Source organism: Alosa pseudoharengus, unplaced genomic scaffold (genome assembly GCF_046254945.1).
Source record: "Alosa pseudoharengus isolate Yale_2024_CS ecotype anadromous, Long Island Sound unplaced genomic scaffold, YU_APseudo_1.1 YU_APseudo_1.1_scf_10, whole genome shotgun sequence".
NCBI classification, from domain to species: Eukaryota; Metazoa; Chordata; class Actinopteri; order Clupeiformes; family Clupeidae; genus Alosa; species Alosa pseudoharengus.
Window position 1 is genome coordinate 39,142,376 of NW_027468565.1, and position 15,000 is coordinate 39,157,375.

At 44.5% G+C, this 15,000-nt stretch overlaps 2 protein-coding genes across 2 annotated transcripts in view; one reads left to right on the forward strand and one right to left on the reverse strand.

Annotated features, from left to right (window-relative positions):
• Positions 1-6,341, forward strand: part of syt1b (synaptotagmin Ib) — an 8,839-nt gene extending 2,498 nt beyond the window's left edge. Inside the window, exons 3-8 of the mRNA XM_076299329.1 lie at positions 1-36; positions 305-472; positions 1,631-1,798; positions 2,374-2,491; positions 3,049-3,182; positions 6,138-6,341. The exon at positions 1-36 is cut by the window's left edge and continues 72 nt beyond it. Coding sequence (XP_076155444.1) covers positions 1-36; positions 305-472; positions 1,631-1,798; positions 2,374-2,491; positions 3,049-3,182; positions 6,138-6,341 — 828 coding nt within the window. The remainder of the gene's footprint in view (positions 37-304; positions 473-1,630; positions 1,799-2,373; positions 2,492-3,048; positions 3,183-6,137) is intronic.
• Positions 6,342-7,716: 1,375 nt separating this feature from the next.
• Positions 7,717-15,000, reverse strand: part of ano2a (anoctamin 2a) — a 53,102-nt gene continuing 45,818 nt past the window's right edge. The window contains exons 21-25 of the mRNA XM_076299343.1: positions 13,426-13,578; positions 12,618-12,670; positions 12,015-12,196; positions 10,564-10,669; positions 7,717-10,206 (exon numbers count right to left, since the gene is read on the reverse strand). Of these exons, the coding sequence (XP_076155458.1) occupies positions 8,455-10,206; positions 10,564-10,669; positions 12,015-12,196; positions 12,618-12,670; positions 13,426-13,578 (2,246 nt within the window). The 3' untranslated portion in view covers positions 7,717-8,454. The remainder of the gene's footprint in view (positions 10,207-10,563; positions 10,670-12,014; positions 12,197-12,617; positions 12,671-13,425; positions 13,579-15,000) is intronic.

Below are 15,000 nucleotides of genomic sequence, written 5' to 3' on the forward strand. Positions count from 1 at the left end.
CAGTTCTCTTTAGACTACAATTTCACTGATGCTGCCGTAAGATATCTTATCCATCCCTCCACCCCTTCCTCCTCTCCTCTGTTTCTCTCTTTCTCCCCTTTTCCCTCATACCACCCTCTCTGGCTGCTATCCCTTTCTTTCTCTCTTCCTATCCCTTCCCCCTCCTTTCTCTCTTTCCTTCTCTCTTTCCCTCGTTTCCTCCATTACCATTAATCTCTCTCTCTCTCTCTTCCTCTCTCTCTCCCCTCCCCTCCTCTCTGTCCCTCTTGTTTCTTCCGTTATCTTCGATCTCTCTCCTTGTCAGTTGGTGGTGGGCATTCTGCAGGCCACAGACCTCCCGGCCATGGACATGAGCGGAACATCTGACCCCTACGTGAAGCTCTACCTGCTGCCCGACAAGAAGAAGAAATTTGAGACCAAAGTCCACAGGAAGTCCCTCAACCCCACCTTCAACGAGAACTTCACCTTCAAGGTGCTTGTATATCGCAGCCCCACCCACATCCCGTCCCGATTGGCCAAGTCTCTATAAGGAAGTGTGCAAGGCTTGTGATGACTCAGGAAGTCCAGAATGAGACAAGGGCTTCTCATCATGCCAGAAATGACACAGTTTCTACTTCCATTTATTTTATTGGCCGGTGGTGTTGGAATGTTGAGATGTGGGTGGTTTGGACCGTTTGTATTGTTGTGTGTGTAACGGCAGTGTGTGTTGTGTGTGTAAGAGGCAGACTGAGCTAGCATGCTAGTTGCCCATGTAAATCCTCACACCCCTAACCTTAAGAACGCTTCTAACCGCTGAGTTGGAAGCCTGGGCTTTTAGCTCAGTGGTTAGAGCGTTCGACTCCCATGCCGGTGTGTGTCGAGGTGGCAGGTTCGAGGGCCGTGAGCGAACATGACCAGGAAGTGCTATTCAAGCAAGACAAACTCAGAGCTCAAACTCAGAGCAGAGAGTGTGTGGTCAGTGTGGTCTGCATCGTTGTGTGGTCAGTGTGGTCACACACACACACACACACACACACACACACACACAGTGTGCGCTGCATGTGGAGGTGTCCTTGATGAGCACAAAGGTCTTATTCAGCATCTGTACTTTTTCTGCCATCTCAGCCTGGACTGTCACCACGCTGTCACCACGCTGTCACCACGCTGCGGAGGCTGTGGCAGGGCGTGTCTGTCAGGGACGCCTCATGCATATTCATGCCACAGCACTTCTGTGTGTGTGTGTGTGTGTGTGTGTGCAGCACTACTGTGTGTGTGTGTGTGTGCTTACAGCACTACTGTGTGTGTGTGTTGAGTGAGTTGAGCCCTACTGAGTGTGTTGTGTTTGACTGTGTCCTATAGGTCTCCTATGTGGAGCTAAGACGCTGGTCATGATCGTGTATGACTGTGTCTTCTATAGGTCCCCTATGCAGAGCTAAGATGCTGGTCATGATCGATCGCATATGACTGTGTCCTATAGGTCCCCTATGCAGAGCTAAGACGCTGGTCGTGATCGATCGCATATGACTGTGTCCTATAGGTCCCCTATGCGGAGCTAAGACACTGGTCATGATCGATCGTGTATGACTGTGTCCTATAGGTCCCCTATGCGGAGCTAAGACGCTGGTCATGATCTTGTATCACTGTCCTATAGGTCCCCTATGCGGAGCTGGGAGGGAAGACGCTGGTCATGATCGTGTATGACTTTGACCGCTTCTCTAAGCATGATGCCATCGGGGACATCCGCATCCCGATGAACAAAGTGGACTTCAGTCACGTGACCGAGGAGTGGAGAGACCTGCAGAAACCCGAGAAGGAAGAGGTGGGTTCTTTACGTTTGTGTGTGTGTGTGTGTGTGTGTGTGTGTGTGTGTGTGTGTGTGTGTGTGTGTTGAAGAGTGTGTGTGTGTGTGTGCGTGTGTGTTGAATTGAATGTGGGGTTTTGTAAAAGACTTGTTGTTAAAAGACTTTGCTTTGTTATGTATCATAACTTATGTGATGGAAATGTTGCTAGCTTGAGACCATTACATTACATTACATTACATTACATTTAGCAGACACTTCTTGACCAAAGTGACTTACATATGTCAGCTATATTACAAGGGATCACATTGTCCCTGGAGCAACTTGGGGTTAAGTGCCTTGCTCAAGGGCACAACGGTGGAAGCCGGGAATTGAACCGACAACTTTCAGGCTACTGCACACTAGCCCAGCTCCTTAACCACTACACTACCACCGCCCCAGGATTACACTAAACAAAGCAAATGAACACAATTCCCTGTGTTTGAGTTCAATTGTATGAATTGGTCTAAATCCAGATCCAAATCCTAAATCTTTTGTACACGTGTGTGTGTGTGTGTGTGTGTGTGTGTGTGTGTGTGTGTGTGTGTGTGTGTAGCAAGAAAAGCTGGGTGATATCTGTCTGTCCCTGCGATACGTCCCCACTGCGGGCAAACTAACTGTGGTAGTTCTGGAGGCCAAGAACCTCAAGAAGATGGATGTGGGCGGGCTCTCAGGTGAGTGACAGCCCATAGACCAATCAACAGATGCATAAGGGAGACAAGATAAACTTTTGACATCTCCCCATTTTAATTCATTTAAGTCATTTAAGTAATGACTATGTCAGAGTTCCAATGCTCTTTGGGATTGCTTCTTAGTATAAGATAAATAACACCACACAACACATATATAACAACACATACAGTATGCAGTCTGTGTGTGTTCAACTGATGTGGGAGAAAGCCATCACCCCACATGACCTTATCACCAGCTTTATTGGGTAATAACCCAGGCTACTGCATCCTGGCTGCATCCCCAGAGTACCAGACGTGTTAGTATTGCGTTTGGAGCTCACGCCCCACTGCAACTGCAATGGCACTACTTGCCACGATCCTTCTGTCTGTTTCAGATCCCAACTGTAACTGCAATGGCACTACTTGCCACGATCCTTCTGTCTGTTTCAGATCCCAACTGTAACTGCAATGGCACTACTTGCCACGATCCTTCTGTCTGTTTCAGATCCCAACTGTAACTGCAATGGCACTACTTGCCACGATCCTTCTGTCTGTTTCAGATCCCTACGTGAAGATCCACCTGCTGCAGAATGGGAAAAGGTTGAAGAAGAAGAAGACAACGGTGAAGAAGCACACGCTGAACCCGTACTACAACGAGTCCTTCAGCTTCGAGGTGCCACTGGAGCAGATGCAGGTAACCGTGGCCCCAGTCTTATATCCTGCTGGTCCAGGTAACCGTGGCTATAGACATGCTATAGACATATGCTATGTCTTTTCAACTTTGAAACTTTTATACTTTTTAAATTATTAAAGAAAAACTTTTTAAAAATCCCCATAGACTTAACATTGCCGATTATGACATCATAATACGGCCATTAAGCAATTAGGTGTTCAGGCCACCTGCAGCCTCAGGCTTTAAGCATACAATCTGGGTCAATTAAGACTACACATCCTATTCAACTGTTTCCTCTGCCCAAAACTGTTTCAAAATAAAAGTCCTTACTACAATAATCCACTGTTAAACAATGTAACCCACTACTGAACTTTTTACATTCAACTTTTAAACGGTCTACTTTTAAACTATCATTAAACTATCTATCTACTAAACTAGCTGTCTATCAACAACTTTTAAACTATCTACATTCAACTTTTAAACTTTTAAACTATATACATTCAACTTTTAAACAGTCTACTTTTAAACTATTATTAAACTATCTATTGAACTAGCTGTCTATCAACAACTTTTAACTTGTCATCAACTATGTCAACACTTGTCATCAACTATGACTCCTACCCACTGTAGCTAGTTAGCATGGTTAGCATAGTTAGCATGTTAGCATTGCTAACATTGTTAGCATTTTTAGTAAAATTGCTAAAAATGATTAGCTAGGTTAGCTAAGTCACATGGTTAGCATAGTTAGCATGTTAGCAATGTTAACATGTTAGTTAGCATAGTTAGCATAATAACTAAAAATGATTAGCTAGGTTAACTAAGTCACATGTTTGGTATAGTTAGCATGTTAGCACTGGTAGCATGTTAGTTAGCATAGTTAGCATAACTACTAAAAATGATTTGCTAGGTTAGCTAAGTCACATGGTTAGCATAGTTAGCATGTTAGCATTGCTAACATTGTTAGCATGTTTAGCAAAACTGCTAGAAAACGTTAGTTAAGTTAGCTAAGTAACATGGTTAGCATAGTTAACATTACTAGCATAGTTAGCATATTTAGCAAAACTACTAGAAAATGTTAGCTAAGTTAGCTAAGTAGCATGGTTAGCATGTTAGCATTGTTAGCACTGCTATAAAACATTAGCTAAGTAGCATGGTTAGCATAGTTAAAAATCTTAGCATAACTGCTAGCAAACATTAGAGCCATTCCAACTTTCAGTTATCATCAAATATCTACCTATACACAGCCATTAAACTATTTGAATATCAACATTCATTAAACTTCCAGTCTGTCAACAACTTTTAAACTATTTACCTTCAACTTTTAAACGGTCTACTTTTAAACTATCATTAAACTATCTATTAACCCTTAGAACCCGATTGACGCAAAGTGCGTCAAAAAACACACCCTTTCTTCTCTGTTACATTGCTCCGGAACGGTTCATCGCAGCAAGATGAAACCTTTATTGCACGACAGAGCAGAAGTGGGGCTTTCCAACGAGACTACACACTTGTCTGTACGATCAAGTATGAAAATTAAAAAAAATCATGAAATTAAATCAAATTGCATCATATTTACAGTCTATACTTCTCTGCGTTCACCTGCACACACATTACTCTAGTTTGAATTACTCGCGAACCCGTGATCGCATCGATATGGCAAGCATATCAGATGAAAGAGGGGGCACAGGGCTATCCATTGGTACCATGTTTATCGATCCTTCTGGCTTATAAAACCAGACGAAGTGACTGCAAAATAATAACGTCATGAACACAAACCAACGCTGCACACTCATTACTCTCGTTTGAATTACTCGCGGACCCGTGATCGCATAGATATGCCACGCATGTCAGATGAAAGAGGAGACTCAGAGCTATCATTTGATACCAAGTACATCCTTCTGGGTTATAAAACAGACGAAGTGACAGCAAAATAATAACTTCATATAGCTGGACTTACCCCACGTTTGTGTCTGTTCTTGTGGCAAAGCATGTTTATAATCCAATGCTATCATGTGTTTCTCTATGGCAAAGCATGTTCATATTCCGGTTTTGAGATCCTAGCAAATTCCTGCATGGCATCCAATTCAAGGCTCACATTGCATCCCAATTTGTTCAACAAATAAACACCTTTTTTGCCTTTACTTTGTTCATGGCAATGCAGTAAAGAGTTGAGAATTATTATGACTGCATACACACAGGCACGCAGGCTAACACGCAACCTCGGGTCAAGTCAGGTCAGATCAGTTCGTGTCACAGATATGGAGCGCAGAAAGGTCATTTTTCATCACTAAATAAAAAATGGCATTTATTTCCGTAAATCACACAGCAAATATTTCTGTAAATTGCTCAGCCCCAGAGTATCCCTCCAACATGGCAATTATATTGCCCGATTCAGGACAGTCTGCCCTACACACACATGAAATGCATGTAGAGCTGTGAGCTTGCAGTGGTGAGATACATGTCGAAATATAAGAATTTTTATAATACACTTTTTATATTTTAATTCTTTAAAAATCAAAATAAAATCAATGCTAGTATTAATACATGAAATGATGGCAGATCTGAATAGCCTAAACTCTCCTGAAAAAAACAATATATAATATATGTGTGTGGCACTTACAATGACCAGAATAAATCCTTATGAATAAAGGTAGTGAAAATGCCCTAAAAACAGCTTAGGGTTCTAAGGGTTAAACTAGCTGTCTATCAACAACTTTTAAACTATCTACTGTCTATCAACAACTTTTAAACTATCTACATTCAGCTTTTAAACAGTCTACTTTTAAACTATCAACTTTTATTAAGCTATGCTATGTCTATCCTAGCATCACCGTAGTAACCATCTCTGTATTATCTGTTTTAACTATACATGATATTTTACATCACAACTTTAGCATTTTCATGCACTAGTAATTCCTTGGAATTGCATTTCTAGTTATTAATTAATTCTCTATTTTACCCCGTTTGTCTGGACAGAAAGTGCAGGTGGCTGTGACTGTGCTGGACTACGATAAGATCGGTAAGAACGATGCCATCGGAAAGGTTTTCCTGGGCCTGAACAGCACGGGCACCGAGCAGCGCCACTGGGCAGACATGTTGGCCAACCCCAGGAGGCCCATCGCCCAGTGGCACGCCCTCAAACCAGAGGACGAGGTCAGCGCTGAGCTTGCCAAGAAATGAGAGGGAGCGTGTGTGTGTGTGTGTGTGTGTGTGTGTGTGTGTAAAAATGCTGTACATACTGTACTACATGTAAAACTAATGTTAATAGTGAATTGTGTGAATAATATGCAATTCTCATTTTAATTTTCTCCTTAGATCTACAATATATAAAAAATTACACCATTATAAATTACAAGCTGACATTGTTATTAGTATTATTGCTGTACAGTTCCTTGATTAGGGCCTTGTTGTATCCTTGTTGGATATATGCTATTTTAATCCTTGTTGGGCCTTATACAGTATGTGTGTGTGTGTGTGTGTGTAGAATCTCAACTTCATAATCAACTATAACAATAAATGTAGAATTCAAGTGTGTGTTAAGCATCTGAAAATGTGTGCTGGTTTGATCATATCCAGACAGATGTGAGTAGTGGGTTATACTCAGCCCACCACACCCCACAGCATTACTGTGAGAGATACAGGGTGCTATTTATAGCCATATGAAACGCTTGGTCTGAAACGGATGGTTTAAATACGTTTAGGGTGTGGCCAGTCCAAAATCGCTATCTTGACGGCGTAAAAAGTTCGCCAGATGTCAGGCGCATTGTTCAAAAGGGTTGCTCTTGTTTCATGGGTGTGTTTTGGGCTTACCATCCATTTAACCAATGAGAATGACATCTGTCATTCCCTGTAAGAGCGAGGAGCGCAGCATCCAAACAGCCTTGGTGTTTTAACAGTCAGTGCATCTGAAGGAATCTGCCTGCAAACGTAAAATAGGAACATGACTTGTGTCACGCTTGGCGTCACGTTGCGCCCGGTGTAAGATAGGCCCCTTAGTCTTTCATAAACTATTAAACAGGCTTGCAGGTCTTTTATGAATAAAGAAAGGGCCACAGACAGATTTCAAATGAGGGCTAAAGTATTCTGTCATTTTTAAAGCATTACTCGCCTGCTCTTTGCTAGCAGAGAGACTAAAAAATATGTTAACGTGAATTATAGGCCAGTTGTTACTAAGTAAATTTTCCACATGTCGTGGTGTATAGAAAAAGAGAGTTTTTCATGTTCCCAGAGATAAACCAATCGGTGCAATTTTATGACAGGGTCATCCCCTGTCTACATTTAAAGAGGATCATGATGCAATATATATCACATGAGCCTTTGTTGTAGTAAAACTATATCAGTGAGTAGCGTGCAATATGGCGTGGCAAGGAGCTGTATGAAGTTAATACTTTGTTATTGCATAACAATAGGGTGAGGGCTGGACAGGGGATTACAGCCAGATTATAGTAAAGCTTAAGGTTGTCTGAGTGCTCCGTCTCAACACACACACTGGAATAATAACAGTAATGAGAGCAACACCCACGACCGAAGCATGGAAACACAAATACACTTCAGCTCATTCAGATTCTTTTTATTATGAATTTTGTCTTCATATATGAACAGTAATAACATGTTTATTAAGAACAATAATGAGTTTTTGTTGATATTATCAAAATGTGGAGGATATCTAAGAAAAGGGTGGTTGGCTTTCTTTGGTATTCTACATCATAAATGCAGTTTCAGATTTACACTCTAGCAAACCAGCAAGACAGATCATCCCTCACCTCCTTCCTCTTAAAAAAAAAACAGTAAAAAGTCTTAGTACAATGAAGTTTGTGTGTTTGGGGTGTGAGTGTTTCCATCCATGTGTATATTGACGTTGTCAACATGCGTGTGTGTGTGTGTCTGTGTGTGTTTGTCTGTGTTGGTGTTTCTGTTAGTCTCTCTCTTGGCTTTCATTTTGAGAGGCAGTCATGGTTATCAACAAGCAGGAGAAACTGTATAGCAACCATCATCCTGTATAAACCAATCAGAGAACAGTGAACCATCTCACTAACCAATCCAGGATCTGAGAACCATCCCATCAGCCAATCAGTCGGAGAGCAGAGGAACGTTATCTCACCATCAGTGATGAGTTCAGTTCATGGAATCATCCGGGCTGGTGAATTTGTATTCTCAACCATTTGGGGGAGAAGATCAGATGAGATGCAATCTCAAAAGAGATATGAGCTCTGTGACCTCTGACCCCTCTATGAGCTCTGTGACCTCTGACCCCTCTATGAGTCCTCACCTCCAGCACCTACACGGTCTCGCTTTACACGTGTGTGTCCCGGGTGAGCTCGCTGCGTGATGGCGGGACCTGTTGGCTCAGGTGGGTGAAGGTGGAGGAATGACTGGTTCGGACGGCAGTCTCCCCCGCCTCGGGGGGCCTCTGGTTGGGGGGAAGCGTCTGGCAGCGGCCCTTGGCTCTGGAGCTCCGGTCGGAGGCAGGGGGAGCTTTGAGGATGTTCTGAGCCAGCTCGCTGTCCGACGGGGGCCTTGAAGGAGTCTTTGGGGCGGTGGCTGACGGCTGCTCTGGTTGTGATGGGGAGCGTGACAGAGCTTTCTGCGCCAACTCCATCTCTGACGGAGGTCGGGAGGGAGGTCGGGAGGGAGGTCGGGAGGCGCCCTGGGACAGCTCGTGCTGGGAGGCTGGCCGTGAGAGGGCTTTGGAGGCTCGGTAGGCCAGCGCTCCGTCTGACGGTGACCTCGACGGAGGCCGTGATGGAGGCTTGGAGGAGATGTCAATCAACTCAGCCTCCGCCTCCGACGCTGTTCGCGAGAGACACTTCACGGCTTTCTGGGCCAACTCCACGTCTGACGGCGGTCTGGATGGTGGCCGTGACGGTGGTCGAGACGGAGGTCTGGACGAGGGTTCGGCCAGCTCGGCTTCAGACGGGGGTCGCGAGAGAGACTTGTGGACCCTCTGGGCCAACTCTACGTCCGAGGGAGGCCTCGAGGGAGGTCTGGATGGCGGCCGTGATGCTGGTCTGCTGGACACCTCACAAAGCTGCTCGGCCTCCGACGCCGGCCGCGACAGGCCTCTCTGGGCGCTCTGGCTCAGGTCGAAGTCTGACGGGGGCCGCGATGAAGATCTCTGGGAGGAATCGGAGAGTTGGCTCTGTGAGGCAGGTCTGGAGAGCCCTCGCTGGGCCAGCTCCATGTCAGACGGGGGTCGGGACAGGGGTCGGGGTGGAGGTTTGGGGGCCGTCTCAGCCGTCTCAGCCGCCTCATCCACCGAGGGCGGTCTGGAGCGATTCCGCAGAATGCTCCTGGCGAGCTCACTCTGTGACGACTGCTTGACCGGCTCCTTCAGCCGCATCAGCTGGCTGCGCGAGGGCGGCACCTGCTGGCTCAGGTGGGTAAAGACGGAGGAGTGGCTCGATTGTGCCGAGCTGTCACCTGGCCCAGGCCCTCTGTAGCGGGGAGGAAGGGTCCGGCAGCGGGCCTTGGTTCTGGGGTTCTGCTCTTCCTCCATCAGGGTCTCAGATCCTTCCTTGGAGATCGAACTTGAAGCATCCAAACTCCTCTGAGCCACCAGCTTGGGCTTTGAGGGCTGTCTTGATGTTTCTATGTCACCATTGAGATCGAGGTTTGAGTCACGATCAGAGTTTAGACTGGGATCAGGTTTAGCATCAGGATCTGAGTCTGGATCTGCAGTAGGCTCCGGATCAGGATCAGGATCAGGATCAGGATCAAGACCTCCACCCTGGGCCTCTCCCTCCTCCCTCAGGTCCGTCTCCATGGATACGGTGTCTGGGTGTGCGCTGGGCTCCTCGGGACTCGGGGAGTCCCTCCTGCTGCCCCCTCCTCCTCCTGGTGGGTCCTCCTCGTCCTCCTCGGGGCCCCGGATGACGACCGGTGCGTCGTGGGAGCGTGCCGTGCGGCGGCTGGAGCTCTGACTGGGCTCCTGGGAGAGCAGGAGCTCCATGAGGGCGGCGCGCTCGCGCTTGATCTGGTCCTTGAGCGAGCGCGGCACGTTCGGAATGAGCCAGGCCACCAGCATGCTCAGGAACATGGCCAAGTTCTGCAGCACAGCAGGGCAGAGAACAGCAGGGCAGAGAACAGCAGGGCAGAGAATGCTCAGCCACAGAGGCAGCCAACAGCACACAACACTCAGTACACCCAGTTTTACAGTAACAGGAATACACTGGATATTTACCCAAAACATGTCAGTACACACATGGAAGACTCAAAATATCAATTGATCAATTTATGTAATATTATTATAATGTTTGGACATGATATAGAAAAAAGCTATCATGTAATCACTTTATTACAATTTGTTTTTGTGCCCTAAACGACAATAAAAATGGCAAATCTTAAGCTGTTACTCTATAAAACAGACCATCAACAAATACACTGTAAGTGTGAAGAAAGTTACCTGAAAAAAGATGACAAATGCCAGCCTGGCGGCCAGCACTGACCAGTACTGCTTAGAGAGCTGGTAGGACTCATGGGACCACGGAGGATCTCTGTAATCTTTGTACCTGAGAGAGAGGGAGAGAGAGAGAAGGAGAGAAAGAGGGAAAAAGAGAGATGCTTGACATGGCCACTAGAAATAAGTAAACAAATGTAGATAGTAAATAAGTAAACAAAGGTAGATAGTAAATAAGTAAACAAAGGTAGATAGTAAATAAGTAAACAAAGGTAGATAGTAAATAAGTAAACAAACAAATGTAGATAGTAAATAAGTAAACAAAGGTAGATAGTAAATAAGTAAACAAACAAATGTAGATAGTAAATAAGTAAACAAGGTAGATAGTAAATAAGTAAACAAAGGTGGATAGTAAATAAGTAAACAAGGTAGATAGTAAATAAGTAAACAAACAAATGTAGATAGTAAATAAGTAAACAAAGGTAGATAGTAAATAAGTAAGGGTGTCACTATTTCGATTTTATTTCGAAATCGATCGAAATTACATCTCAATCTCGAACTTCGAACTTAAAAGTAGAATCGACGATGCAGCCACACCCCCAATGTCACGTCCAGCATGTATGCCAAGACGCACAAACACACATGCACGTGCTGAACTGCAGCGTCAACACTCCTCTAATTTTAGGCTGCAGCCAGTTAAAATATAGGCCTACACACCAACCTACCGAAATCAAAGCCCCTCTTGCTACTTTGAAATCACCGGTGTGGAAGTATTCGTTCATTAACGTCAATTAAAACTAACTTAGCCTACTCAACTTAGCAAGTGAAAAGATGGTCTAATTACAGTCCAAAGTTACTTTAAGGCTTAAAATGCACATTTATAAGTACATATTCCCCGAACACTAACCTTGGGTCTCTTCGGAGTGTGCTGAAACAATCAAATTAACATTCTGTGTTGTTTCATTTTACTATGTTCACGTCTCTGTTTTAGCCTAAAGTTAGTTCTGTTTACATTACAACCTCGAGGTTGGAACGGTTTCAAAGCGGTTTCAAAATAAAAGCCCCCCGAAAAAGAAAAGGCCAAAAAGAGTAAATAACATATAAGGAATGCATTAATAGTAATATTTTAAAAAGATCGAAAATCGAATCGTATCGTGACTTTAAAATCGAAAATTACATCGAATCGAGGATTTGGAGAATCGTGACACCCCTATAAATAAGTAAACAAAGGTAGATAGTAAATAAGTAAACAAAGGTAGATAGTAAATAAGTATGTGTTTGTGTGTGTGTGTGTGTGTGTGTGTGTGTGTGCGTGTCTGTGTCTGTGTGCGTGCCTGCATGCGTGCGTGCGTGTGTGTATGTGTGTATGTGTGTATGTGTGTATGTGTGCATGTGTGTATGCGTGCGTGCGTGCGTGCGTGTGTGTATGTGTGCATGTGTGCATGTACTGTATATACCTGCAGATCTTGAGATCTTTGTCGTACTGTGTGGCATTGGGAGCGGTGCCTGGCTTGAAGTTACTGGTGTTGAAGTAAGCCAGTGTGTAGTCTGTGTAGCCATGCATGGTGCCGGTCTCACTGTATATATACTGATAAACCATCCTTGGGATGAACTCCGAGGTGAAAGATATCACAAAGGCCTAGGACACAGAAAAGACAATAGATCACATTAGAGTGGACAATTGCATCACTTGATGTCCATCACACAGGTCCTGAACAAACACGAGTAAAAAACTCCCCTCACAACAGTTCATGTCCCCTAACTGAGAGACTTGTTAAAAAGGACCCCGTGGGTTAAAAAGGACCCCATGTTTTAACTCCAAGAAAGGGTCCATCTCTTTATCTTCAACATTGACACTGATATTTTAGTGTTCACAAAGACAATATTAACCATGTAGACCACACAGATTTAGAGAGATGAGCACAGTGCAAGCTCTGTGTATTTAGTATGTAGACCACACACATGTATAGAGATGAGCACATCACAGGCTCTGTGTATTTAGCATGATGACTACAACACATTTAGCAGCCGACTGCTACACATCATGTCAACAGACTTACATTTGTGATGACAGCAAACTTGCTGATGCCACTCAGAATGTTGTGCCATATTCCTGTGAGGATTTAGACAGCAGAACAGAAAGGAGAGAATGAGGAAGAGGATGAGAAGGAGGAAGAGGAGGAGATGGAGGAAGAGGAGGAGATGGAGGAAGAGGAGGAGATGGAGGAAGAGGAGGAGATGGAGGAAGAGGAGGAGAGGGAGGAAGAGGAGGAGAGGGAGGAGGAGGAGAGGTTAAGAGGGAAGAGGAGGAGGAGAGGGAGGAAGAGGAGGAGGGGTTGAGAGGGAGGAAGAGAAGGTCTACTTAAGAAGTCAGCTAGGATTGGAAACCTCATATACTTAAATCACTTCCACATATTCCATATGTATTATATTGTTAATATAATACAAATGCAGCACATGCTGACATTCAGGCGACAAAGCAGGCGTTTGGATTCACTGGCAGTAAAAAGACAGAAGAGGGCGCCAGAGCACATATGAAAATGTCACACTGACTTCATAAACACGTCAGAAGAACTCCTGGGCTTTCCCTTATGTTAGGAGCACAAAGCTTATGATGCTGAACACTTGGGAGTCTTGCAAAACCTGGGGCTTTCAGCATCCATTTCAGGATTTACCACAATGAAACATTTCACTCACAATTTGAAAATAAACATTTACCCAAGATGAGGCTTTTATTTCACATACATGATTATGTGACAGAGATAATGTCCAGGCTTCTTAAAGTGTGTGTGTGGAGTGTGTATCTGTATGTGCATATGAAAGTGAGTGTGCACGTGGGCATGTGTGTGTGTAGCAGTGGTTCCATACCAATCTCCTTGGCTCTGACAGCGTCCGGCCTGCGGACTTCCGAGATGAACTTGGCAGCGTCCAGTCGGATCTCAATGACGTTGTTGAGCAGGGCAAACACCGGGGCCAGAGGGAATGAGGCCACAAACAGTGTCACGAACCCATACTGGATTACTGCAAACACACACACACACACACATACACACACGCACGCACACACACACACACACATACACACATATTCACACACACACACACACACACACACATGCACGCGCGCACACACACACACGCACACACACATATACACACACATACACACACACATACACACATATACGCACGCACGCACCCGCATGCATGCACACACGCACCCACATGCACACACATACACACATGCACGCGGCACACACACACACGCACACGCACACGCACACACACACACATACACACATATACACATGCACGCACGCACGCACCCGCATGCACGCACACACGCACCCGCACGCACGCACGCACACGCACACGCACACGCACACGCACACACACACACATCGTGTCATGTACTTTTGCTGATAAATACATAAAGCCATATTGAGTTACTGCATACCACTACAAAATACACACCTTTATAACACACCATTTCACCACACACACACATACACGCACACACACTGATAAATACATAAAGCCATATTGAGTTACTGCATACCACTACAAAATACACACCTTTATAACACACCATTTCACCACACACACACATACACGCACACACACACACACACTGATAAATCCATAAAGCCATATTGAGTTACTGCATACCACTACAAAATACACACCTTTATAAGACACCATTTCACCACACACACACACACACACTGATAAATACATAAAGCCATATTGAGTTACTGCATACCACTACAAAATACACACCTTTATAACACACCATTTCACCACACACACACACACACACACACACACACTGATAAATACATAAAGCCATATTGAGTTACTGCATACCACTACAAAATACACACCTTTATAACACACCATTTCACCACACACACACATACACACTGATAAATACATAAAGCCATATTGAGTTACTGCATACCACTACAAAATACATCCATATTGATTCTGTGCTTCTGCAGACAACTGAAAACACATACACAGGTAAACACATACACAGGTAAACACACACACAGGTAAACACATACACAGGTAAACACACACACAGGTAAACACATACACAGGTAAACACATACACAGGTAAACACACACACAGGTAAACACACACACAGGTAAACACATACACAGGTAAACACATACACAGGTAAACACATACACAGGTAAACACACACATTTGCACATACATCACACACACACACAGAAACATCACATGATGCATCAGATAATATGTACATGAAGGGTAACGGTGACATCTATGTTTCCAGATGAAGACACTACCAATGATAGCTGATGCAGAGCAGTGCTGTGCAGGTTGTGTTGCTTTGTTATTACTGAGTCCACAGATCACTCCAAAACCCATTCAAAGAATTGTAACCACAGCTGTTTAGGGCATTACACAGGGCT